The 27871-nt window shown below is 52.2% G+C and overlaps 1 protein-coding gene across 3 annotated transcripts; it reads right to left on the minus strand.

The window, feature by feature from the left end:
• Positions 1 to 1438: 1438 nt before the first annotated feature.
• On the minus strand, positions 1439 to 27660 carry OTUD5 (OTU deubiquitinase 5). 3 transcript variants are annotated; one of them, XM_019714285.2, is made up of 10 exons: positions 27336 to 27660; positions 26290 to 27154; positions 16248 to 16341; positions 8759 to 8823; positions 8518 to 8674; positions 8271 to 8419; positions 4725 to 4928; positions 3043 to 3244; positions 2841 to 2954; positions 1439 to 2536 (listed from the first exon to the last, which is right to left on the minus strand). In XM_019714285.2, exons 2-10 carry the CDS (start codon positions 26881 to 26883, stop codon positions 2415 to 2417), a joined length of 1701 nt encoding a protein of 566 aa, XP_019569844.1. In that variant the 5' UTR covers positions 26884 to 27154; positions 27336 to 27660; the 3' UTR covers positions 1439 to 2414. The 3 variants fall into 3 exon arrangements, with proteins under 3 accessions (XP_019569844.1, XP_019569843.1, XP_019569842.1); XM_019714284.2 differs by having other exon boundaries at positions 27257 to 27660; XM_019714283.2 differs by having other exon boundaries at positions 26290 to 27660.
• Between the last annotated feature and the right edge of the window lie 211 nt (positions 27661 to 27871).

A 27871-nucleotide genomic window follows, 5' to 3' on the forward strand; every position in this document is an offset into this window, starting at 1 on the left:
TGCACTCATCTCAGAAACAGACACAAACTGTCAGAGACAGAGTCCCACACTCAGTAACCATCTGACACACCTGGAAACAAGCCCTCGTCACACATGACTAGAAACATTCTGTGAGATGCTCATAAAGACTTATACTCACCAGTTACACACACAGACAACACCCAAAAAGCAAATACACACATGTACTCTCCCTTATTCATACATTTATTATGGGTCTACTGTAAGCCTGCCAGGCCTCTGGTGGGGGTGCAGATATTAGAGATACATAGAGAAGTCAGACATTATAGCCCCTGCCCAAGAAGTTGATAGTAGAGTTACTGGGAAAGGAGTAAAGACATGTTTGTATAGAGGCCAGAATGTGGATGGGATCACACAGGGCTTCTCAAAAGGTGACCCTCAAGACATCTTGAAAGACATGATGGGGGGCTCGGGCCAGGGAAGAGCAAATTCCAGGAGGAGGCCAAGGAAATTGGACAGAGTGGCAAGAAGTAGGCAGGGGCCAAATGGTGCATAAACTTCAACAGGATAGTAAATATTTGCTAACATTCGAGCTCTCAGAATGTACCAGGCGCTGTGCCATCATTCATCGTGTTGACCATATGCACAACTCTCAATGCTCACAACCAGCGAGAGCATGAGGTAGTAGACCTTAATTACCGTCGTACACATGGGCCACTTGAAACTGACAGCCTGTGATTTGACCAAGGCCACACAACTAGAAAAAGCTGAGGAACATTTCAAAACAACTCTCCAGCATACACATGCTTGACCGGTGGATTCCACAGACACCCCGCGGACAACCACTCTGCCAACCATGCCCTCACCTGCAGAGCTGGAATGCATCCTTCCACAGGGGCCCCATTATTGAGGCACAGCAAGAAAGACACTTGACAAAACACAGGGGCCAGCCATCCTTCTCTGCCTTGGCTTTCCCCCTAGGAAGGTCGGTGACACAGAAACGTGAGGACTGGGGGACATGAACAACATAACAGGGTTTAAGCCGTTCCTCAGCTTCTGAAACCCGATGGGGGAGGCCCCTCTGGTCATTTCCACTACACGCATGTTGTTATGAAGCATCCCTTGTACCTTTCCAAAGCATTTCCTCATCAAACGATCACAAGTAAAGAGCAAACATTTATGGCAAGAGGCAAGCAGAGAAGCTGGAAGTTCAATCCCTGCCCTCAAGCTCAGTCCTCTGCTCCCATTACACCCCAGGAAATAAGGCAGGCAGGCTACAGCCTGTGCCAGTGTTGAGGCGGGGGCAACAGGCAAAAATGGAGCTTTCTTGGTGGCAACAGTGAATCAAATGTGAAGAAACTCTTGGCCCCCCGACAGACCCTACTGGTGAGCACAGCCCTCAGAGGCCAAGCCAAGGCCTGTGCCCTTGCCACCTGTGACCAGAGGCCCACACACCCACACAGAACAGAGGCGCTCCGGGGAAACTGATATTTGGTTTTATTGTGCCAAGGACATCACAGATGGTGGATCTTGTCAACACCTGCAGGACACGGGTGCCCCATCTGCCAAGGCTGCTCCCACACCCCGCACTCAAATCCTGGGTGGCGGTCATGATCCTCAAAAGTGCCCCCCACCCCAAGATTCCAGAGAGACTGGTGGTGGTGGTGGTGGTGGTGGTAGTGGTGGTGGAAGCAAAAGGAATGCAGCGAGGTCAGGGTCTCATTGTCCAAAGCCCACGTGACACTTGCCCCCTGGCCCCCCTCCCTGGCCCTGGCTCATATTCTAAGCCCTGCCCACCTCCACGGAACGGGAGGCCAGAAACAGCAACAACATCTTTGTACCCCCTCCATACCCCATGGCCTGCCTGCCCCCAAACCAGAGAGATGCCACCTTCATAGAGCCAATGCTGTTGTCTGTCGTTTTTGAATGGTTGACTTGATAAAAGTACATTTTAATAAAGAAAAAATCCAACATTGAAGGCTCAGACATTCTTGGGGTACTGGGAAGGGGAATTCCCCACTTCTTCCTCCCACCTCCCTGGCAATGTTGTGGAGGTGGGGTGACAAGTTTTTCTGATCTTGGAAGGAACGGGGGTCAGGGAGGCTTTCCTCTGTCTGAACGTCTCATCCTCAGGGGTGGCCTGGCTGCCGGTTCGTCTGTCTCTGTGTGCCTCTCGCCTACCTTCGGCACCTTTGCCCAAGTCCCCCACAGGGATGGTGCTGTGCAAGGGGCAACAGGGCACATCAGTTGGCGAAGAGACAGGTGATGGTGGTGGTGGCAGCGATGAGACAGGGCACAGGGATGGGCCAGCAAGAGGGAAGTAGGGAGGAGAATAAGGATGGGAGAGAGGGAAGGAGGAAGAAGGCAAGAGGGAAGAAAGCCAAAGAAGGTGGGGTGGCACTGGAGGGCAGGAGTGGCAGGGGTTGGGAGATGGTCTCCAAGTCTCTGGGTCGCCATCAACTCTTGTCTGGGGGTGGATCTCTGTGCACTTTATTTTTCTTCATACTGTCTAGGTATTCCTGTTGGGACACTGCCAGCACCGACGCCAGGATCTCATCGTCATCCCAGTCATTCAGACCTGCGTGGGCAAAGGAAGGGAAAAAGGATGACGGCGCCCCTTCAGCCTGCCCGCTCCTCACCCTTCGCTGAGCCCTGGCTCTAGAAAGATGCCATTTAGGCCCCTCTTACTCCTGTGGCTAAGGAGGCTCCTGAGCCTAGGAAACCCCTCAGAACCCCTCAGGGGCAGATCCCTTGGGCCTGAAAGATTCCCTTTTCTTGGGGAGATGGCCATAGGCTCCAGAGGTCCCCCTCTCAGGACTTACTGATTCTTCAGTCTCTCCCTAACTCCCAGCTGGCCTGACTTCTAGACAGAGGAGGCTTACCGAAGGCGGAGGGGGACATCTGCTGAATGAGGGCCCGGCACTCCAGAGCAGGGTAGAGGGACACGAGGGGGGAAGTCGCCTGGTCGGCCCCGGTCGGAAACTGGCTGCTTGTACCTGTGGTGGACGGACAGTCAGAGGCAGGGCCCAGGGCCTGGGTGGCATCCCCTCAGCCCTGCCTGCTTACCGTCACTAAGTCACTGACCTGGCGCACTGGGCGAAGGAGGTTTGGCAAGAGCTAAGACAGTGCCTGGGGAGGGGGGCGTGATGCCCAGCTCGGCGTGCAGCTCAGGGTGCTCGGGTGACGATGCTGAACTTCGCTGCCGTGGGGACCGGCTAGTCCACTCCTCCAGGCCACTAGAGGCTGCGGCTGTGGCGGAGCTGCACGTGGCGCTGGCTTTCCGGGGCTGCGGCAGGGAAGGAGGAGGTGGTAAGGACCTGAAATCGTCGTGACCCTCCTCTGCCCCGTCCTTGAGGGCTCGCTCCCTCCCAGAATCCTGGCTGTGACACAGCTTCTACACAGGCCACCACCACTCCCAGTCACACAATGGGCCCCAGGACGAAAGTAAGCTACTTACCCGCCTCATACCCTCACAGCCAACCTGACAGGAAACCTGTTGCCTCCACCTTCGAAACAGACCCGGAATCCCCCCACACCCACACCCCCACCACTCCCTCTCCTTGGCCTGTGCCATTAGCACTGGCCCGGACTACTGAGCCTCCTCCTGGCTGGTCCCCTTGTACTCGTGACTCCCCTGACTCTGTTCTGCACTCCGCAGCCAGGGGAACCTTGTTAAATCCTAAGTCAGATCCCATCCCTCCTCTGCTCACAACCCTCCATGGCTTCTGCCTCACTCAGAGGAGAAGCCAAAGTCCACGCCACGGCCCACAGGCCCCTCTCAAGCTGGCCCCACCGCCTCGTTGACTTCACACACCCTGTATTCTGTGCAGTCACACTGGCCTCCGGCTACTCCCAAATCCCCGGCAGTGCGCGCTGCCTCAGGGCCTCTGCCCGCCCGGTGCACACACTTCGCCGCCTCCCTCACCTTTGGCAAGCTTTCGCTCCAATCTCACCTGTTCGGAAGCTTACCCGGCCCATGTTATTTAATACTGTGAACTCCCAGCCCCACTCAGCCTTACTTCTCCCCTTTACCATGCTCCACATGTTTTCCATCCATACGTACCACTTCTCAACTAATGTATTCATTATGTTTATTGTTAATTGTGTTCCACACTGCAAAAACGTAAGCACCCCAAGGACAGGGATCTGGGCCCGCCCGGCTCACCAATATGCCTCGTACACCCAGAACAGTGCAGGCCACAGACCTACAATAAATATTTATTGAACAAGGTACTCAGCTCTTGCCAACATCTACAATCACTCTAAACTCCTTGTGATTCCTCAAACGTCTGTATATGCTGCCCACTCCCTGCCCTAAAATATTTCAAACTTCCAGTGTGAAGACTAACCAGAGCCCCCCATCTCCACTGGTCTCCGAGCCAGGGTCAAGGGCCCCACTGACACGTCTAACTCAATAGACAGGGGACTACTGAGGGCAGAGCGGGCTGGATCTGATTTTACACCCTCAGCACAGGGCCTGGCATACAAGCACAATCAACAAAGCTGGTCCCTCTGAAACTATCCATCAATCCCGTACGTCACCACCAATGATGCCTTCTCTTACTCCTTAAGGGCTTGTTCTACACAAGTATTGAGAGTTCTAAGGAACAACGCCAAGACTAAGGCCAAGATGAGGTACAAACAGGGTTGGGAGCTTCCTCCTTTCCCAGATGTCAAAACCGCTTAATTTTTTCCTGCCTGTTTGGGGGCAGAGCATGGGAAGTAATGGGTTCTTGGCCAGACCAGTGACAGAGCCCAGGACCCACCTGGCTGGTGCCGCGGACCTGGCGGGCCTGTTTTTCCTGATCCCGCAGCCACTGCAGGTAGGATTCCCGAGCCACTTGCTCCTCAATGGCCTCATTCGTGGCCTCCCAGTCTGTGGCCCTCTTCTTGTCTTCCAGCATCTGCTGTTCAATCCATGACTCCTCTGATGTTTTTATGGCATTCTTCATCAGGGACTGCTCTGCAAACTGCAAAGGGGGGAGGAACAGGGATGTGGGGTGACACTCTGAACTGTCGCCAAGAGCCAGAACTGGCTCAGGGAGGTGGACCCAGAGGCCCAGACGAGGAGACAGGAAGGCAGGTACCCTTACTAAGCACCCCCTGGACAGGCTGCCTATTCATCAGGGACGGGGGGCAAGGCAGGCTTGGGTGGTGGGACTAGTCCAAATGCCTACACTCAGAAGCCCTGCTCCCAACCCCAGGACTCCTCATCTAAAGTACTAAGTCTGGGGCAGTCAGCTGCCTTCCAGCCTAGGCCAGAATTTAAAGACGTCTCACTCGGTGACGACTGGGTTTCATAATGCTGAGGCCTTCCTCACCTACGCCCAGATGGGACAAGGAGAAAAGACCACCTGACAAGTGAGCTGTGTGTGCATAGAGTGCAAGGAGTAGTCAGGTATTTAAGGGACGAGGGGATAGTATCAGCATGATCTGAGGTGCTATGAATTGTGGGACACTATATGAGACTGCTCTCTGTCAGGCTGTGAGATACAACAGCATTTTAAAAACAAAATAATAAAAAATATAAGAGCATGTCCCAAGGAACAAATGTTAAGTATTGTTCAATGAAACGCTAACATTTTAATGCACATATACACACTGCACACCAATGTGTGTGCATGAAGTAATGATATAAAGTGTAACTTTTTACCTATGGCTAATAGTCCAAAAAGTATGCAAAATGCTATGTTAGAACCAGACAATTTAAAAATGTGCAAAAAAAATCTAAACACACAATTTCATCAGAGAAGATATACAGATGCCAAATATGCATTTGAAAAGAGGCTCAACACTGTTTGTCATTAGAAAATTGTATATTAAAACAACAAGGCAATACCTATCAGCTGGAGATATTAAGAATTGTAGCTTCACATAAATACAGATGGTTACATATAGAAATATTTCTAGGTACAGTGGTACCTTGGTTTTCGGTTTTTACTTCTGGGTTTACGGCATTTGTAAACCAAATGTTCGTCAACGGAGACATTCGAAAACCGAGGTACTACTGTATGTGTATATACTCATGTTAGCATATACACACATATCTCCTTACCCTGTCAGCTGAAAGGGCCTAGAAGCAAGGACACCCCTGTAGCAAACAGCACACTCAGCACCCCGATCTTGGTTTCTAATAATGTTCTCCAATAAACGGAACCAGGGCTCCTTGGAGAAATGGCTGGTTCTGGGACCAGGGTAGGAAATATACAAGATGAGTCTGGAGCACCTTTAGTGCCGGAAAGTAAAGAAGTTCTCAAAAAAACAGTAACAAGAAACAAAACAAAAATTTTGGGGAAAAAACAAAACACACCACCACTATGGGGGCATATCAAAGAGACGCAGGAACCAACTAAGAGAGCTTCCAATAGCCAAAAACAAAACAATTTGAGCATCAAAAAAAAAAAAAAAATAGCGCTGGATTATAACCCAAAGTATAAAATAAATATCTGTGAGTCCATATTGATATAAATAAATGACTGAATAAATGGGGGATAAGAGACAAATCTCCCTTGCAGGAAGAATTCCAAACAATTTATGTAGGTATTCTGCCCTCAAGGAAATGGAGAATAACCTCCAATTAAGTGTGGGCTGTATATGATGTCTTCCTTCCAATATGGAGAAGGGGGTGAGGGAAAAGAATGATTTTATAGTGGAGAAAACCTGACAAGCACTACTTCTGCCAGGTCGTCAAGGTCAACAGCAGTCACGAATCATGTTCACAGTATATTATCTACTGCTGATATGATGTGATGAGAATGGCACATAACCACTGGGATCTTCCTCCCTACAACCCATAACCCCAGTTTAATCATGAGAAAAACAGACAAATCCCAAAAGAGAAACATCCTACAGTATACCTGACCAATACTCCTCAAAACTGTCAAGGTCATCATAAACATGAAAGTGTGAGAAACCATCAGACAAGGGAGCCTAAAGAGACATGATGACTTTAGTTAATAATGATATATCAGTATTGGTTCATATATTGTAACAAATGTATCATGATAATCTGATATGTTAATAAGAGAGAAACTGAGTGGGGGGGAGGAGGCTATATGGGAACTTTGTACTATCTTTCCAATTTCTCTGCAAACCTAAGAATGTTCTAAACAATTAAGTCTATAAATAAAAAATAAAAAATAAACAGGAAAAAAAGAAAAACCCCAAAAAACCAAGGCATTCAGTTTTTTTAAAAAAGGAAAAAATAGAAATGAGTGATGGAAGCACAAAAAGTCATAGATGAATCTTAAATGTTCAGTGCTATGTGAAAGAAGCCATTCTGAAAAAAATACATACTGTACGATTCCAATTATATGACATTCTAGAAAAAGTAAAACTAATATAGAGTCTATAAACAGAAACAAGAAAATTGTCACAGCCAAGAGGAGCCTAGAGAGACATGACTAAATGTAATATGGTCCTGGATGGGATCCTGGAACAGGTGAGATCATTAGGGAAAAACTGAGATAATTTGAATAAAGTCTGGTCTTTAGTTACTATATCAGTATTGGCTCCTTAATTGTGACCAATGTACTATGCTAATGAGACGTCAATCATAGTGGGTTATATGGGAATTCTCTAAGCACAATAAATCTGTAAATCTAAAAGTATTCTAAAGTTAAAAGTTTATTTAAAGAACAAAATTAAAAAGAACCCTATGTTGGAGGGTGTGTTGGTGTTAGGGTGTGTGTTTCCTAAAATGAGGCAGGAGCACTTTCTGTTTGTAGGAAGTGAAACCTGAATAGAAGATATCAAAACCCCCTGCAGACAACTGTTTGTGAGAAAGAATGAGAACCGGCCAGAGTATGCTGGGAAAGCGTACTGCCACCTTCTGAGCACCTACTAGGTGCCAGGCCCAGGAGCTTTCTGTACCAGCCAAGCTGCCAGCCCAGATTCCTTATGTGTACTGCCCCAGGTCCCACAGCCAGTAAGTCTGGGGCCAGGCCTGCACCCCAAGTCTCTGAGCACAGCTGTCTGTTAAGTGCTGAGTTGCAGAGGAGGACCCACATAGGTGCCAAGACACCCAGACTGAGCCCTGGCTCATGGTTCCCACATGTGACTCCATATCCCAAAATACCAGCCCTCAACAGGCACAAAAATGGGTGAGCCAGCTCGGACAGGCAAACTGAGACCACAGAAAGAGCCCTGAGAGAGCATGTTGGGTGACTCCCTAATTTTACAGAGGTGAGACCTCAGGGGCAACTCAGAGAAGGGACAGGCCATTTCTGTGGGCTACAGGCCGAACTGAGACCCCAACAGAGGTTTCTGGCCTCTAAATCCAACAGTGATCTTGGGCGTGGGGACCCACTTACCCCCGGTTTGAATGATGGCAGGCCCAGGCCCACACCAATGGTGGCCTTGTTGGGATTCACCACTGAATTGTAGTGGATATTCCGATGGTAGCTGACACGGATGGGTTCATCCTCATTTTGATGGATCCCATGGAATGTGTTGATGGGTTCTACAGAGAAAGAGAAGGAGCGAGCATCCACAGTGGGCTGGGCAAGGCAGGCTCGGACCAGGCACGACTGGTTGCTCACCGACCCACCACACAAGTACCTGTGCTGTACTGGTACACCTCCACAGGCCTGTTGTACATCTCTGCCATGGCCTGCATCTCAATGTGGTTGCCATGGCAGTTGTTTTTCCGTTTCCGGTTGATGTAGGTGGTGAAGTCCTCTGTGACATAGTTGGAGAAGTAGTCGGCATTCTTCATCTGCAGAACAGATCAGAGGGTCATGGTCCGCGCAGGGAGAGTTCCTCCCACGCTGCCCCCACTCCACGCTCTCTGCTGCCTCACCAGGTAGTCCATGCAGTGCTTCCGGACAACTTCGTGCATGTCCTGGTCTCCGTACACCTGGTCAGCTGTGGGGACAGAAGAAAGGAGAGGCTGGGATCAGAGCTGCCACCAGAGACGAGTTCCGAGCCACGGAACATGGGTGGGGGAAGGGCTGGGGGCCAGGGAAACTTCCTTTTCTACCCTGGCCTCGTGGGCTGGAATGGGGTCATGGAAAAAGGGGCAGGCTGGGACAGTCTTTAACAACAAGAGAGTGCAGGTGAAAGGGATACACCCCCTGCAATCTTCACATGAGGAAACAGGCTCAGGGCCAGTTTGTGGCTTGACCAAGTTCACACAGAAGGTCAGTCTGTGACAAATTCAACTCTAGAACGTAGTTTCCCTGATTTCCCTGAGTCAGCATGGTCTCTGTAGGTTAAAAAAAGGAAAAAAAAAAAAGAAGATAAAAGCAACCAGCTGGGCTCTAAGCCCAGTTCTGCCAGATGCTAGTGAGCTAAATGACCAGAGGCAAGCGACCCAAGCAGTCTCAGCCTCACCTGCCGCCGTGTAAAACGCGAACAAGCTGGATAACTCCCCGGCAGGCCTGCTTGTGAGATTAACGAGATAACGGGTGTAATGTGACCAGCACTGGCCTTGGGACAGAACAGTCACTCAGTAAATCAAAGTCGCCTTCCCTGTAGTGGGGCCCGAATGGAGGATACGGCGAAGATGACAGAGGTGGAGTACAATCCTGCCCCAGCACACCAGTGGCATAGTGCAGTAGGAGAGATCAGACACATATGCACCTAACCAAGCTTAATTCAGGAAGGGCAGCCTGCGGCCCACATGGCCTGGGAATCATAGAGTTTTGGTCAAATTAAGAAGCAGGCTCCCTCTGCCTGGCCTGAGGATCTTCACAAATGCCTTCCGTCTCTTCTTTTCAGGAGGTTCCTTCCATTCTCCTCGGCTGCCTACCTGTCAAACACCAGTTTGCTCTTTCATGCAGTTCGCCACCCTCCCAGGCACCTCTATGACCAGATTTGGCAAAGGTGTGTACAGACTTCATCTACCGGATCGCACCGGGCTCCCACTGAGGACGGAGGCCAGTTCACACCCAAGTCCACCCCCAGCTCAGGGCCCAACACCGTGCAGGGAATCGGTTTGCTGAGCGGACTGACAGGCTGGGGTAGCCAGGGAGCCTCCTCCCTGGGAAGTGGAGGTGGGCCCGACGGTGAGGCAAGCCTGCCATCCACGGGCGAAGCCCACGAGGGAATTTCCCTTTGTAGCCCTGGAAGACCGCTGCTCTGATGCGACCTTCCTGGGGCACTGGGGCAGGGGCAGGTCCTGCAGGGGACACTGCACGCAGAGTTCCTCCAGGACAGCCGATGGGCCTCTGTGAAGAATTGCCAAAAGAACACCTTCATTGCCCCCCCACCTTCCCTCCCTGGAGGGTTGCAGGAGATGAGGAGGAAAAGGCTGCTCTGAGATAGAAAATGGGGCCCATGCCTGTCCTCAAGTCCTCTGGGAGGTGCAGGGCTGTGAGGGGGAAGGGCAGTGGGGGTTGTGAAGGCGGGAAGGGGTAGCCCCGTCCCCGATGTAAACAAGGATGTGGGTTCTGCGGCCACACCCCCCACACCCCCAGCGGCACTTCCAGCAAGTCACATGCACTGTGCACAGGCTGGGGCCCCGCTGCTGCCTTTCTTAGAAGCCAGGACCGCAGAGCCCGTTGCGGCTGCCCGCCCGCCAGAGCTGCTTGACGAGCTATTTCTGTAGAACGGGCTTGAGTGCCGAGGAGGCAATGCTGTGGGCAGCTGCAGAAAACAGGAACTGAGATGGGAGCGAACAGGTTAAACAGGGGATGGCCTGCCCGGCTCAGGGAGGCGCGGAGCTGTTCCTAGGGAAGGACCAACCAGCATTTCCAGGCCTAAGTGACAGATCTCCCTGGGCTAGATGCTGGATGCAAGAAAACAAGAGGGGAGGAAAATGAAAAAGACAGACAAAAGGAAAACGGAGAAAAGAGGGAGACTGGGGGACAGGGAGGGGAGCTGGGGGAGAACCCAAGGTCCCCCATTTCCCTTTGCCTGGCAGAAAGGCTCTGCTGCCTCCTGGCTGTGTGGCACTGGACAAGGCCCTTAACCTGGCTGGGCTGCACTGTCCTAATCCATACGGTGGAGAAAAGCTCGCCTCTTCCTCTCATAGGGCTCTGTCAAGACGGGCCAGTCTGCCAAACACCAGCATACTAGGTGTTCAAGACACAGGGCTCCATTTGTCATGCGGAAGATGATGACTCCTCCTGCAGGTAGCCTGCCACCCACAAGTCAGCCAGAATGTCATTGGAACCACTGATGAAGCCGTTCCTCATTTCTGTTGTACTTCCTCAGCTAGAGGAAAGCCCCAAACCTGGAGTCGAGACTGTCCCTCGTGCAGGCAGGACCAGCTCTCCACCTTTACTGCCGCCAAAGGGCCACAGATGTACCTTCTGGGCCCCTACTGCAAATCTTTACAACCAGATTCATGTTAAATCAATACCACAACGCAGGGTCCTTACGGGTGGGTAAGGTATGACCTTCTTACTTATCTGTGAAATATATCACCTTCTCTCCTCAGTTCTAGGTGCCCTGATGGGTGGTATGGTGCACATATTTAATCACAACGGGGGGGGGCAGGCACCTCACTGATCATAAGATACACCCTAGTTTGGGGATCATGAATGAGGAAGAAATGTGCTCCTCAGAACTGAGGATACAGAGCAGTAGTACCTCCCCAACAAGGGGGAGTAGAAGGATCTTTGCCCGCTCTAAGGCAGGCTGAGGACACAGGAAGCCCTCACTGAGGAGGTGCTTGCCTCACTTTGCTAGCCCCGCCTGTCCTCCAGAAAGCCTTCCTCCTCCCAGAAAGCACAGGGGCTAGGGGCCTGGCTGGTCTTCCCTGTGGGGGCCGAGGTGGGGGAAAGGGCCCAATGGACCTGTACAGGTAGGGGAATTCAGAGAACTTGTTTTGATAGAAACTGAAACTCCTCCTCTTGCTGACGCTGCACTTGTGGGCAATCTGCACCTGCTCTCCCCTCCCAGAGTCCAGCTGGAAGAGGGTCCCCCACTACCTCATCTCTGTCCCCAACCCAAAAAGGCCTCGGAAATCCTCAGAACAATACTACAACTGGTTCCCCCAAGGCCTTTTTACATTCCAACTCATTCCATCCGCACCCCAAAAAAACCCAACTTTGCACAGGAGGGATACTGAGGTACAGAAATGCGGCACAGCTGGCCCAAGGCCACACATTTGGGAGGATGAAGGGGGGCGGCAGGCTCTTAAGGAATAAATGGTGACTTCAAGCACTGATGCCCCAGGTGATATTACCCCCCCCAATTCAGCTATCACCAAAGCCACCTGACTCCCTGGGGCCAGGCCTGATCCTGTCTACCTCACTTTCCCCCCCCAGCACAATCAGGAATCTGCTGGAAAGGCCTGGGAGTGGGCAGAGAATAGAGCTATCAGGGGCTATACCCCCTACTAGGACCACAGAGATCAGGATGAACATTACCTCCCCGGACCCCATTTCTGTCCTTTCTCTGAGCACAGAGACACCAGCACAGAAATGCATGTGTGCACACACAGCCAGCACATCTGACAAAGGTGTTCCCTGAGGCCAAGCTCCCACACGGCAATCCTCACAACTATAGACCACGATCACATTCACCAAGCAGACGCCCTTGCCACCAACCAGGAAAGACCAACGGCTGGACAAGACGCTGGACAAGACGCAAGGCTGTGCAGAGGACCAACCCCTCCTCCTTCCTAGCCTTCGCCAGGGGTTGGTGGGAGGTGGGAAGAGCCAACATCGCTGAACAGACTTGCTTACCCTCTGCTGCTGCCTGGGGGAAGGTCCCCAAAACCTCTATAATTCTTCCTCCTCAAGTTCCCTAAAGTGTAGTCACTATTTGCCGAAGAGTTATGTGGAGAAGCAAGACAGGAGAGTCTGGACTACCCTGTTTCCCCGAAAATAAGACGTAGCCAGACAATCAGCTCTAATGCGTCTTTTGGAGCAAAAATTAATATAAGACCCGATATTATATTGTATTATATTATATTACATTATATATTATCTTATGTTATACTATATTATATTATATAAGACTGGGTCTTATAGTAAAACAAGACCAGTCTTATACTAATTTTTGCTCCAAAAGATGTATTAGAGCTGATGGTCCGACTACATCTTATTTTCGGGGAAACACGGTATGTAAAGGAGTTTAAGATCAGAGCCCTACCATTTGTTTTAGCGGCACCTGAGAGCTGCCTGACCCAGGCTGCTGCCTGTCTGCTAGGAGAGTGACAGCAAGTTCCACTGAGGACAGAAAAGGCAGCTTGGTGTTTGCAGGGAAGTGGGCACACATGGTGGCCCACGGAGATCTTCTCCTTCTGGCCCGCTTCGACCTTGAACACTGATGTTCTGACACTGGCCCGTGTCACCTAGTTAATCGGGTCCTGGCTTTCTCTTGAGGTCTCAGGTTCCCCATTTATGAAACAGTCAAACTGATCAAAGATCCATCACTCCAATGCAGATGGTCCACATTCTAAGAAGCAAAGGCCGAAGGACCGGGCATGGCTAATGTTTTGGGGCCCCATCTCTGTAACACGCACCTCCCCGGCTGCTTCTCCACGGCCCACGCAGACACACACACACATGTGGCCCCCACTTTGCTCACAGAGGGCAGGGCCAGAGGTATTTGCTGAGTCAGAGCCATATGGGGAGAGGGAAGTTGGAGAGATGCAGACTCACATTTCCAGGAGGAGGTTATCTGAGCACAGCAAGCGCAGGGTGGACCACAGGGCACCTCTGGGAATCAGGCTCCCACTTCCACTCCACCCAAGCCTTTGCTGATGTTCACGAGTCCCCAGCAGGGCTTGGTGGGAGAGAATGGGGCACAAGCAGCGGATAGTGGCTCCAAGGCAAAACGGAGGGTAGAAAGCCACCTGCCTCAGGATTCCCAACAGAAGAGGGTCACAGGCTGGCTCCTCACTGGAGAATGGAGAAGTCCGGCCCGGAGAGGTCAAGGAACACAGCTGAGGGCACCCTGCCAGGTGACAGCCAAGCTAAGAAGCTAGGGCTTTCCTAGGGCCATAGAAAGACCGTGTCCTATGGACACCTCTGGGTCCCCATACCAGCTTTGCTACTGATGACACTGAGCATGTCATTTCCCTGCCCTGGGCCTCAACCTTCTCACCTGTCTCACATGATGATGACCCGTTTTGCAGGTGAACCTGAAGCACGCAGCTGAATGCCTAGCAAAAACTTGGGGTCAAAGAACAACAGGGTGGCCCCTCTATCTGCAATCCCCCCTCCAACTCCAAACCCTCAATGATGTGCTCTTTCCACTGTTCAATGTGTGGTGGGAAGGTAGAGCCTGTAACCTGTCCAGCGCCTAGGGCGACTACCACGTCTCCCTATCCAAGCCAGACCGGAAGCAGAGGGGCAGCACAGAGCAGGAGGACAAAGTCCCCTTTCCAGGCACATGTCCTGCGCACTCTGCCCCAGGGAAAACTCCAGATGAGCCTGAGAATCCCAGGGGCCATGCACGTCTGGGGAGAGACCAGGGGGCTTCTGGGGTTTTATGGAGAAAAGCCAAGGGCTGTTCAGTCAGGCAAAATGCGCAGCCATTGTGCTGATAAGGAAAGGCCTTCAGCCTGCGGCACTGAGCTCTTCCTGGAAGCTCGGGCCCCTTACTGGAAGGCCCCGGTGGGGGAAAGGGTCAGAGGACGTTTGGGGAAAACAGCTGGATAGACACACGTGTCAATACTGCCCTTGCTATGGGTTACTGCAAAAGCTAGGTCCTCACAAGCCCCAAGGTCAGCCTCAAAGGCCACTCAAGGCCCAGACGCCCAGCTGCGTTCTCCAACCTTCACTCCACCAGCCACCGTGCGTACCCTACAACCAGCCTGAGGGCTGAGCTCAGGGCCTGCCACCGAACAGACCCCCACCTGATCTTTCTTTATCCTCCTTTGATCCAAGAGGGCCCCAAACCCAGCATTTTCTCTAGGAAACATTGCAGGGAGAACATGGACTTAAGCCAGTGGTAGGAGGGTGGGAATTTTCCCAGTTCAGCCGAGTCCAGGGCCTGCACCGCGCCTGCGCGGTACAGCAGGAGAGGCAATCACTCACCCCACTTAACCTTTATTTCATCCATTCGAAAAACATTTGTGGCTCTGAGGCGCCGCTGAGAACAGCACTGAGGCTTTACCAACGCTATTGCTCCAGGAGGGCCTACTGCGTGTCAGGCCCTAAAGATATTTACTGAAGTCATGTCATTTAACTGTAACAACACTGGGTCTTTTAGCCACACGTTACAGAAGGAAAACAGGCACAGGATAAAAAAGCTGCTTGCCCAAGGTCACACCCAGTATCAGTGGCACAGCCCGAAGTGGAGCCTGGCTCAGTCCAGCCCACCAGCAGACATGGGGGACGTGTACCCACAGACTGAGAATGGACCCAGAAGGGATTCAAGAAGCCCTTCAGAAACCACCACCGCTTCGGTGATGGGACAGAAGTTAGGAGTGAGGGCCAGCACACGACGGGCTTCTGACTCCCAGCTCAAATCCTATCAGAAGGCATTTTTTCTACGGTAGACACCAGGGCCCCGAACGAAGGATCAGATCACACTCCTAGGTCCCCCGGACACTAGCACAGGATCTCACGACTGCTTGTTGTCACAGATTCAGAGCCAGAGGGGCCTCAAAGATCTAGCTCAGACTGGACAGCAGCTGGTATAAAGGAATTACTAATTTTGTTAGGGATGATAATGACATTTTGGTTATGTTGAGAGAGAGAGAGAAAGGAAGAGAAGAGAGAAACCTGTTAGAGAAGCATATAGAAATATTTACAAATGAAATGACCCAATGTTGGAGTTTTAAAAATACTCCTTTCGAGAGAGTGAGAAAGAGTGGGCAGGGTAGTGACGAAGTAGGGCCGGCCATGTGCTGATGACTATTTGGAAGATGAGTGATAGGTACATGAGGGTCCACTACTCTCTCTACTTTTGTGTAAGTTTAAAAACAGGTCTATAATCCCAGGCGAGAGTAGTGTGCTGTGGTTAGGAGCCCGGGCCTCAGACCAGCGTGACCCACACTCCGACCCCCAGCTCTACTCCGTGCTTGCTGACCTTGGGCAAGCCACTCCCCATCTCTGGGCTCCTCTGCTCATCTGACAAATGGAAGCAACAGTCCCGGCACTTACCCAGCTTGGGGGAGAACTTCAAGGGTTACTGGCAGTGCCTGACAGAGTGAGCTGTCCCCAAGAATGTTAGTTTCTTTATCACCGTTATTGCTGTTACTATTTCACACCCCCACACTGCCTCATGCCCGGGGGCCTGAGGCCAGATACGAACCTGAGGCTGGGGCGTGCAGTCCCTAAAAGACCAGCTCGCTCTGCCCCCGACCCTGCCTGAGGGGTTACTCCTGAAAACTGGGACACAGCTCAGGGGCAGACCGAGGCCCCTGAAGGCTAAGGCAGACTCACCTACAGCCCGGAAGAGACAGGCGCCGTCCTCCTTCATCTGCTTGATGATGAAGCCCTTCTTGTCTCGCAGGGCCTTTTCAAACCAGTGCTCTTGCTGGAGGGAAGAGGTGGGGGTCAGCAACAGGAAAGGCCTGTACCCCCTCCCCAGGGCCCTGCCCTTGAGCTCCTGAGGGGCCCAACTGATTGGCTGAGAGGATCCTGGGCAGGGTCAAGTTCTCAGCTCCGTTTGACCACTCCATGCATGTGGAGTAGGAGACCCTCTCTTTTAGGGGAATCAGTCATGCGTAAGAAGAAGACCTGCTCCCAGAGGGGCACCAACCGCTCTGAGAGCAGAGGCCCCCCGCTGTACACTGCCCCCTGCTGACCATGCTGGAAATGCAGTGCTAGGCCTTCCCCCAGATGGCCAGAGGCCCAGAGTTGGCAAGTACCTGGGACGGTGGGGAGAACCTGGCTCTACCTCAAGGCGTTTCACCTGGGGGCCCCCTCTGGCCACTTAGCTAGGACAGATGTTGAGAAGGGCGTGGCTGGCAAGGCACTGAGCCCTACAAGTTGCTACGGAACGCCAAGATCTTGTGTAAGGCAAAATACACGGTGCAAAGCAAAATGTACGCAAAATATGATCTTACTTGTGACTGAACACATTTAACAAATATATGCATACGCATATGTAAACAAACACCTATGCACACAAAGTTGGGAAGGCTATACAACAGAATGTTATCCCTAAGTGTTGGTATCACAGGTGACTTTACTTCCCCTCCTTCTTTGTAAGAGCTTTATACAATCCCTCGTCCAAAATTTCAAAACTCAAAAAACTTTGGAAACCAAAAGTCTTTATCTAACTCATTTGGCATCATAACCTGACCTGAGCTGATGAGAAGCTATTTATCTCACTTGAAAGTGAATATTCAAACATTTCCATTCAGAAACACTGGGATGTTTAATTATGAGGTGCGGCCACAGACCCCACTGGAGGTGTTACAGAACACACAGCACACGAGGTCCGGTCAGACAATTAAGTTCGCGAACTTTTGTTGCAGTGATATTGCTAACCTTTTTTTGATATCCAAGGGATTATTCATTATGAATCTGTACCAACTGGACAAACAGTTAACCACGTTTACTATTAGAAGGTGCTGAAAAGGCTGCGTGAGAAAGTTGACCTGAACTTTTCACCAATCACGACAATGCACCAGCTCACACAGCACTGTCTGTGAGGGAGTTATTAGCCAGTAAACAAATAACTGCATTGGAACACCCTCCCTACTCACCTGATCTGGCCCCCAATGGCTTCTTTCTTTACCCGAAGATAAAGGAAATACTGAAAGTAAGACATTTTGATGACATTCAGAACATCAAGGGTAATACGACGACAGCTCTGATGGCCACTCCAGAAAGAGTTCCAAAATTGCTCTGAAGGGTGGACTAGACACTGGCGTCAGTGCATAGCTTCCCAAGGGGAGTACTTCGAAGGTGACCGTAGTGACGCTCAGCAATGAGGTATGTAGCACTTTTTCTAGGATGAGTTTGTGAACTTAATTGCCCAACTTCATACAAGGTGATTTTTCTAAATTCTGAAATTTTTCTAAATGCCAAAGCACACCTGGCCCCAAAGGTTCGAGTAAAGTGAACCTGTACAAATGTGTGTTTTTCAGATGTGTTTCTCAAAAATAATGTAGAGATGAGTAGACATAACAGAGGATTTGGGGGGCAGTGAAATGACTCTGTATGATAATATAATGGTGGATACACATCATTTTGTATTTGTCCAAACCAACAGAATGTAGAACACCAAGAGGGAACCCCAATGTAAACTACGGGCTTTGGGTGATGGTTACGTGTCAGTGTAGGTCCATCACTTTTAACAAATGCATCACTTTGGTGAGGGATGCTGGTAAAGGGGGAGGCCATGCATGTGTGGGGGCAGAAAGTATATGGGACTCCCTGTACCTTCTGCTCAACTTTGCTGTGAACCTAAAACTGCTCTAAAAAATAAGTCTATTAAAAACGTAACGTCCACGGGTCACTTCTAACATTTACACTTGAAAACAAAACAAACCAGAATTAGCAAACCTTTCCCAGGCCCCTGACGCCCTCTGCCGGCCACCGGAAGGAAGCCAGCCTGATCCGGCATCAGGGCTAGGGACCAGAAATCCCAAGACTGCTCCTTGGGGACAGCCCCCTGCCCGGGGATTTATAGGATCCAGGCTAACGCCAACCAGAGGGAATCACCTCTCTGCAGGCCATTTCCCCCCCAGCTCAGGTGACAGAAATTCCTGGCCAAGTAGAAAGCACAAGGTTTGAAGGTCAGAAGCTCTGGGTTCCAACCCCAGCTCTGTCACTTGCTGCATGACTTTGGGTGAGCTAAGCTGCATGACTTTGGGTGAGCTAAGTGAACTCTCCAAGCCTCCGTTTCCAATCAAACGGGATATGTGATCTACCTGACAGACCTGTCAAGAGGCTCAGAGGAGAGTCAGGACCAGAAAAGGCATGTAAATAACATACCGTGTACTGGTGAAGTGGGCACAGTCACAGAAGGGGTGAGAGCAGCTCAGCGATAATGGACAACTGGGAGTGCCTGAGTGGCCGGACATGAGGGGTTGAAGAGGGGGGTGACGGGAATACCCAGCAGCCCCCCCATCAGGACCCACTCCCCGAGAAGGGATGGCTGGCCTGCCAGAGATGCCAAAGGCACTGGGAAGCCCTGAATGGGCTTCCCCGGGCAGCACGAAGACTCTCGTTTGTGCACAGCATTCCAAGTGCCCCTCCTGCCCCAAAGGCTGTGGGCTAGCATCCTCCAGCCAGTTCTCCCAGGTCCATCCTGGCCCCGCAGGCTCAGCCGTCTCCCAGCACCACGGCCCCTGCCCTCGCCAGGGGTCTCCAGCAGGGAAGCTGCAACTGCGGCTACAGCCTCAGACTGAACAGAAGTAGTTCTAAGAAAAAAAGGCACATAGCAACCTCCTGCTCCCCTCAAGTGTAGGGGGAAAGGAGATCAAGAGAGGAAAGACAATAAAAGCGGATAAGAAGCCTCCTACTCATTCATCCAACAAAGGTTTGCAAGGCAGCTACTAAGTCAGAGCCTGGGCTGGCAATGAGGCCAGAGAAATGAACCAGACTCACTCTCTATCCTTGATAAACTCCCAGACTGCTAGAGGGGTGGGGAAACAGGCAATGACTACACGCAAACGTGAGCAGGGCTGTGAAAGATGAACACAGGCGTGTCAGGAAACAGAGGCAGGGACCTGGCCATTCATTAAGGCTGGCGCCTGAGAGGAGGTTCCACCTGAGCAAAGGATTAAAACAGCAAGACCTCCAGAAAAGTTCGTGAATTAGGTAAGAAATCATTTCTGCCACAAAGCACCAGGGATGCCGGATGCCAGCAATGAGTTCAGCAGAGCTAAAGTCCTGGGTAGGACTAGGAAGGTAAGCAGGGCAAGGCCAGGAAGAAAGACAGACTCCTATTAGCCAAATGCCTGCCCTGTGCCAGGTACCAGATGCAAAAGGTGATCTCAGTTCATTCTTACCACAGCACAGATGGCAGGAAGCATTATCCTCATTTTACAAAGGCAGAAAGGAGCTGGGGTTTGGGCACCAGCAAGGCCTGGTGTGGAAGCGACAGGGGAGGCCTGATGAACCACAGCACGGTGACATACCTGGCAGGCCATCCTGGGAAAATCCTGGTTTGTTACTGAAAGTGACGGATGCCTGAGCGTACTCTTCATACAAGCAGGACTTTGGTCCTGGGGCCACCAGAGTGGCATCTGGGCCTGGATCTGGACACCAGGCCACGAGCCACCCACTAGCTTTGGAACCCATAGCCGTAAGAGCCTGGGCTCTGGCTGAAACCCCTCCTCTTTCTCCCTTTGGGAAGAGAAAACAAGGAGATCCTGATACTGCGTTCCAGAAAGAGTTTAGACAGTCCCAGGAGTTCCTAGCACAGTCTCTTCCATCCCCCAGCTGGACAAGAACCTGCAAGAAAGGTGCCAACTTGGAAGTTAAGAAAATGGCCCATGAAGGAAGAGCTGCTGGGAGCAAGGGGTGAGGCCTGGCCCGGCCACAGAGAAGTTCAGGCTGCATCAGTGCTCTGGCCTGAGAAAGTCCAGACCCTCAATCTTGCAATCCCACTATCGAGCCTGAAGGCAATCCCTCCACACCTTTGAGCCTCCACAAAGCACTGATTAAAGCTCTCTGACACCAGGGGATCCCGGGCACAAGACTGCAACCTACTAGTCCCCAGGTCCAAGAAGCAGGCTGTGTGACCCAACTGACTTAGGCTCCCATCCAGCTCCAGTTATTCGCCATGTGATGACCTGCTAACCAGTTTTCCAATCTGTGAAATGGGAAGACAAGTCTTCCAATAATAGGGATACTGGACAGACTTAAACATTACAGGGCTCTGCCCAGTAGGAGAGCACTGAATGAGTTCCCTTCCCATCCCTGGAAGGCAAACAAGCACACCCCTATAGTAGGCTGAATAATGACCACCCACGCCTATCACGCCCTAATCCCTGGAACCTGTAAATGTTACTTTGTAAGGAAAAGGGATCTTTGCAGGTGTGATGAAAGTTAAGGATTTTGAGATACAGTGATTACCTTGGAGTATCTGGATGGGACCTAAATGCAATCACATGTGTCCTTCGAACAGTAGAGGAAGATCCGATACAAACAGAAGAGGAGTCAACATATACACAGAGAATAAGATGTGAAGACAAGTGGAGGCTGAAGTGATCTGCTCACAAACTAAGGAATGTGGGCAGCCCCAGAAGCAGGAGGGCTGGGTTCTCCTCTAGAGCCTCAGGAAGGAGTGCGGCCCTGCCAACACCTTGCTTTGGGACCAGTGAAACTGAGTCTGGACTTCCGGCCTCCAGAACTGTGCGAGAATCCTTGTCTGTTGTTCCAAACCAGCCAGTTGGTGGTTAATTTGCCACAGCAGCCACAGGAAAATGATATAAGCCCCTTGTAGCATTCCTGTGTGAGCTATGAGGCAACGTCACATGGCTCTCGCCCCACAGGACCCACCTCTCCATCACCCACCCCTTGCAGGGAGTTAGAATTAAGGCAGCAGGAGCCCGGGCTCCCCCACAGCCTGGGAAGCTGCTGACCCTGCCCATCCATGAATGAGCTGTCACGGAAGGGGGGTGGGGGAACGGTAAGATGGCAGAAGCAGTGGCAGCTCATGGACAGATGTCTTCCCAGAGACCACGGCCAAGAGGTATTTAGTATTCTGAGCTTCACAGCTCCGTCCCAGCAAGCCTGGTGCCAAGACCACTCCTCTCTCCCCCTAAACACCCAGGAACACTGGCTCAGCTCACAGGCAAAACACAGGCAACCCATCCCGTGAGAAACACAGACAGATGCACTGCTCTCTAAGGACCAACACAAGCTCTCCAGGGCAGAGAAACGGGAAAAGAGCACGGCCCCAAAACCTAATGCCAGGCCACTGGGAGGAGAGGATTAAAAAAAAACTTAAGATTCTGTTATTCTGCAATAAAAAGGAATGAAGTACTGATGCACGCTACAATATGGGTGAGCCTTGAAAACACTATGCTGAGAGCAGCAAGTCACAAAGGACTCCATATTGTATGATTCCATTTACATGGAACATCCAGAAAAGACAAATCAAGACAAAAAGTAGATTAGTGGTTGCCAGGGGCTGGGAGGGGATGAGGGGACTGGGGGATGATCATTCTGCAGGGTTTGTTTCTGAGGTGATGAACACGTTCTAAACTTGACTGACCGTGGTGACAGATACTGAATCGTACACTTTAAATTGGTGAATTGTACGGTGTGTGAGTTATGTCTCAACAAAGCTGTAAAAATGAAGAAAAACATCCCAAGGACCTACAGCACCTGGCAAGAGAGAATGAAATGGAACACTGCTTGAAACGTCATAGCATACCCCCAAAAGCCAAGGGACCCCACGCAAAACTTTCACAATGGGTGGGGGGAAGTGGGGAACAGGGAATTAGAGAAGAGATTACAACTACCTTCAGAACACTGAGTCCAACCTCCCTCTTCAGCACTACCCATTTTATGGATGGAGAAACTGAGACCAGAAAAGGGAAATGCCTAAAGATAATAGGACTCAAAGCCAGAATACCCAGGCAGGGACCACTTCCTGCTATGCCCCACTTCTGCCTCCCCACTAGAGGAATCAGCTGGTTCCCAGATGCCAAATGAAGGATCTTTGCTAACAAAGATTGGTTGTTACAAAGAGTCCTAGGAAGAACCCAGGTGATCCTGGGGAAACTGCAAGAAAAGAATCAGCCTGACTTGGGCCAGGTCGGGTATTTACACACTTGATCACCTGAACATGTGCAGACTTTTGGGGAAAAAAAAAAAAAGAGAAGAGAAGAGAAAAGAAAAAAGAGCAACTGAGTGTTTGCCTAAAGCTGTAAGGCAGCTAAGCAGGAGACCCTGGAGATTACACGTTAGGCCCGCCCAGTTCCAAAGCCCAAACTCTTTCCACACACAACCCTATCTCCACACCATCCAACAGGCCCCCTGGCAGGCAACCTCTGAGCTTATTCACAACAGCAAAGATGGCCAAAAATGTCACTGTCCACCAATCCCGAGCCTCACACCAATGGGGCCACTTGTCCTGCACACCAAGCTTGGATGCCTGGGAGGGATCAGAGGGGCAGGAGTGGGAGCAGAACCCAGTTCTCTCCCCAAAGACACCCACCCTTCTGTCACCTCCAGGTCGAGAGGGCTTTGGTGTGAGAGCCCTAAAATCCTTTGGGAGCTAGGTGACACCCCACCAGCTCCCTACTTGCCCAGTGAAGAAAGAGACCTGGAGAGCACCGGCAGAACTATTCTGGTTCATGCAGCAAAGCCCCGCAGAGCAGGAGTAGGAACCGAGTACCCTGGCTACGATGCCAGGTCCAGCTTCTCCCACCCCCTCGGCACGCACACCCCCTTCTCAGAACGCTCTGTGGGGTCCTCAGGCTAAGGACGCTTTCACACCATTCTTTTCATATGGCAGACTCTTAGCAAGGCAGCCTCGTAAAGGAAACCCCTGACCTGCAGGTGCCAAAAGGCTCCTGTAGGCAGTAGAGGTACAGTGACACCATCAGCACAGACGAGAAGTCTGAGGAGTCAGAACAAGGACGAGATGCACCAAGCATGCTCCCTCTCAACAACTCCCCTCTTTTCCAAGGGATCTAATGGGCCTCCAGGCTACCAATGTCCCCAGTGACATTCAGGACCAAGGCTGAGGCAGCAGGAGGAATCTCTCCTCTTCTCATCCCCAGAAGGTCCCAAGTTGGACCAGGTGAAACAGGGAGAAGCATCTTCTTCCTCCTTTTGTCTTAAGACATGGAGGACAGGAAGCCTCTCCTCTGTCGTTGGGAAGGGGAGACACCATGCAACCACAGAGCTTTACTTCCACGTTCTCATGGGGACAAGTATGAGAGAGAAATTCCCAGCTCAGGAGATGCAAAGGGAGTGTGAGGAGGTATCTTTTTAGTCACCCTAGCATCACATGACTTTGTTCCTGTCTATCCCTGGGACCAGGGACGTATCACTCCCTGTTACTGTAAAGAAGGAAAAGCAGACTTTACCCTAAACAGGGAGACAACAAACAACTCCTGGCCCTGACCCTGTGGGTCCACAGGATTTATCCTGCCTGGAGTAATAACGGGTGGAAAAGCTACAAGGACGAGGGCTCCAGACAAGGCCCTGGCCCCTGTGAAGTACGGGAACATTTACCTGAGCAAAGGGGGAGAGGGACACGGGTGGAGAATTTCCCTGGAGTGGGGATGTCCCAAACCCCTTTCCTGTCTCTGGGGAGAAAAAAACTTGTTGAAAGAAATTCAGGAAGCTCAGAATAGTTCCCTGATGCTGAAAATGAGAAGCAAGTAGAGCTGAGTCAGGGGGAGTCTCGGAGTATCTCCTGGTTCTTGAGGGAAGGCCTCAGTCGTCACGTCCCCAGGACCTGACAACCTTCTCATAGAGAGGAGGAGGAGCTGCCTGGCCTGATAAGGGTTTCTTAGGACTGTGAAGAGCACCCAGGTCCTTCTGCCCAATGGGGGAGGCGCTAGGCCACACTGGGGAGGAACTCATATTCCTTTCCCTGGTGATAAAGGATTGCCAGGTTGGGGAGCAAGCCTCATACCCAAGGAGGACAGGACTCAGCCCCCTCCCTACAGTGAAGAACATCTTGTGCCTGAGGGGAAGCTTAGACCCTTGGGAAGAAACCCAGAACTCTTTCATCAGAATCCCACCTTACCTGTGTCTCCAAGGGGAGTGGGTAGTTATCAGGACTTAGTTGACAAGTGGAGGGTGGTCTAAGGCTCAGGTCCCCAAGGCAGGAAATCTTATGTCCCTAAATGGCCCCTACGACTCAGGTAGACATATGCTACCTGAAATAAGGTGAAAGTCAGTATTCTAAGTGCAGGCTCAGGTCTCCGGTCCTACGATAAGGAGAGCTGTCTCACATGCCTGAAGGGAAGTTTAAACTTTTGCAGGGAAAAGACTTAGTGCCCTTTCCCACAGGGACTCTGTATCCATGCCCCAAAGGGAAGGGTCTCGGGAATCAATTCTGGGGGAGGGAGTCCTGCTCCTAAGGGGTACCTTCAATTCCTTTAGGGGAAAGCTCAGACCTCATCTATAGAGACACAGCAAGTCACTGGGGTACGTATGGGTCTCTTGTCCTTGAGGGAAAGCTCCAGTGTCCTTGGCACAGTGGGTCTCAGGCCCTTGAAGACAGGCTTAGATCCATGGGGAGCCCTCAGATTCCACCTCTGGGACTCCATGCTGCCCATGTCCCTGAAGAATGGTCTCAGGCTCAAGTTCCCAAGGCAGAAATCTTACGTCCCTGACGAGCTCAGGCACTTGCCGGGGGGGAAGGAGGGGACAGTGCTCAGATCTATTTCAAGGGGCTACTATGTCCCCAAGATGTGTTTCAGTCCTTCATAAATTGGGGAAGAAGGGCCTCATACCCGAGTGTGTGTGTGTGGGGGTGTCTCAGACCCCCCCCAAGGAGAACACTCAGGCACCAGTCCCTGAAGAAAAAAGTCTCCTAAAGACTTCACCTGGCCTGAGACCTCTGTGGGGGGTATCAGACCCAGTCTCTGACAGCCCCAGTCCTTAAGCAGGGGAATCTTAGGCTCCACCATCCAAAAACAGTGAGCCTCATTTTCTTGAAGAAAGGCTCAGGCCTGCTGGTGGTGGTGGTGTTGGGTGGGGTGAGGGAGAGGGGCCAAAGGTCTATCACTTAAAAGAAGATTAAGCTCTGGGAGATTCAAACTCTTGTCAGCAAGGAGCTCTCAGACTACTGAGAGGAAGCACAGACCCTCGTCACTTACAGAATGAGTCTCATATACCCTAGTCGAGTTTCTGGTCCCTGGATATCTTTGGTCCTTGCCTCAAGGGGAAGAGAATCTTACCTCCTCAAGATAAGTCTTACATCCCTGGAGAAAAGCTCAGAAGATCTCTCTCTACAGGGGATGTGTATGTGTGTGTCAGGCCCTTGATTCTAGAAGTGTCAGACCCCACTGCTGAATGGTCCTGTGCTGTGTCCCCCTGAGGAGGTGGAAGGGTTGTCCTCTGCAGAGTATCTCAGACCCCTAAAAGAGTTTGGTATCTTGGGAACACTGAGATATCTGAGGTCTCCATCTTACTTGTGTTCCCTGGAGGGGGACTCTTAGATTCTTATGTCAGAAGAAAAGAAATCTCAAGCCACTGAACACAGACTCTCTCTTGGACAGTCATGAGACTCCCCTCTCAGGAGGCATGCCATTCTGCCTGTGTCTCCTGGGGGGTTCCCACCTACTGGACCTACAAGATGAGGACTGGAAAAGACCACAGAGTCCATCTTCAAGTCCTTCGTCTTATCTGGGGCCTGTAACCTCAAGTCCTCGGGGAAAAGGAGTGGAGAAAGAGGGTGTCGCACACCCCTACCAGCAGAAAAAAGTGTGTCAAGATCCAGGAGACGGCATTTAGGTCCCTTGGGGAGATCTTAAACAGCCTTTCTTGGATCCCTACCCAGTCTGGGGATCCCACCCACCATACCCGCTCACCTGTCGCCCCCAGCTCATACCTGCTCGACAGTGGCAGGGTCCATAGCCTCGATGCGTGCTGCAGCCGCTTCATACTCGTCCTCACTGTTGTAACCTGCGCCGACCTCCTCGCGCTCAGGACTGCCACCGCCAACCGCGCCAACCCCGGGGGCTTGACGCCGCCGCTTGCTGTGGCCGGGTCCTGAGCAGCAGCTGCCCACGCCCACCGCGCCGCCCACGGCAACCACCACGCCCGCCGCACCCACACCTGCAGCCGATGCACCCAGCGCGTCGCCCGGACCGCCGCCAGGACCGCCGGGGCCCCCACAAGGAGGAGGAGAGGCCTGCTGTGGCCGGGGGCCCGCCACGGCGCCGGGCGGCACAGCCAATGCCCAGCGGTGCAGTGCACCCGGTGGCCCCGGTAGCGGGCCCTGAGGCGGCGGTGAGGCCCGCGGACGGGCCCCCACGACGCCCGAGTCACGGTCACGATCGCCGCCGCCCACGCCCGTGCCGCCGCCGCCCACGCCCACACCCCCGCCACGGCGCGGCGCCGGGGGCAGAGGCCCGGGCGGCGACGGCTCGTTGGCGGGGTCGGCGTCGGGAGGCGGCGGTTTCTTTTTGGGGAGAATAGTCATGGCGGCACCGACAAGTACCCCTCAGCAAACGCGGCGCGAGGCACGCCGGGATAGAACCCGGATGAGGGGGCTACTGTGGTGCGCGAAGCACGACGGGATCGCCGGGACCCGGATAAAGAGATTGAAACACGGGTTCAAGAATCGTCGGCGGCGCGCGGGTCACGCGACAGGAAAACCCGGATATGAAGTCCAAGGTGAAGGCAGCGCGGTGAGTTCGTCGTCGCCTTCTCTCCGAATTCGGCAAGTTGATTGTTACGCTCGTTCCGGCCTTCTGCTTCAAAGGAAACAGAACCAAAACAAGCACCTCTTCGCCCCGCCCCCTCGCAGGTTCTTGAACTACCGGGTGGGGCCCTGGGGCACCGCGCACGCGCACCAGAGCACAGCCCTGCCTCTCGCTCGGAAGTACGTGGGCAAAAATCTTCACCGCCGCCACAACAATTACAGGCACCAACCAATGGAAGCGGCTGCGTGGGTCCTCGCTGACGTCCACGGGCCAATCAGAAGAGAGTAATCGCCCTCCTGCGCCCTCCTCCGTCTCGGATTTCAGTCAAAGTCAGCACCCTGGTTCCTGGCCTTCTCCTCCGCGTCGTCCTGATCTTGAATTCTGTCCCCGAGGCTCTGACTCGCAGGCGGAGGTGCTGCGACAGGACAGCGTGGCCTGCCTTGTGCAGGACAGTTTTAAAAGCACCTCCCTCCCAGGCTCCCAATTTGGCCGCTGTCAGTGCGTCTGACAGGAAAATAACACTCCCAGAGCCCAGAAATCCTCTGAAGCGTCAGTTCCGGTCCCACCCACCTGCAAATCCACATCAGTGGAGAGGCGGGCTCCACTTCACCCTGGCAACAGGCCGAGTGCTGCGGTGATTGGTTAAGAGATGCCCTCACTCGCGTCGGACGGACGAACCTTGGGGCAGACAGGCACCGTGAGGACAGGGGGTGTTTGGGAAGCAGACACGCCCTCTTTGGCAGCACGGCACTCTCGCCCTCCCGT

This window comes from Rhinolophus sinicus, chromosome X (assembly GCF_036562045.2).
Source record: "Rhinolophus sinicus isolate RSC01 chromosome X, ASM3656204v1, whole genome shotgun sequence".
In the NCBI taxonomy this organism is placed as follows: Eukaryota; Metazoa; Chordata; class Mammalia; order Chiroptera; family Rhinolophidae; genus Rhinolophus; species Rhinolophus sinicus.

Coding starts and splice junctions, on each gene's coding strand:
- OTUD5 (XM_019714285.2), bottom strand. CDS start 26,883: ATGACTATTCTCCCCAAAAAGAAACCGCCGCCTCCCGACGCCGACCCC. Junction 8,420..8,517: donor GGTGTACCAGTACAGCACAG/GTACTTGTGTGG, acceptor CTTTCTCTGTAG/AACCCATCAACACATTCCAT. Junction 2,537..2,840: donor GATGTCCCCCTCCGCCTTCG/GTAAGCCTCCTC, acceptor TTGCCCACGCAG/GTCTGAATGACTGGGATGAC.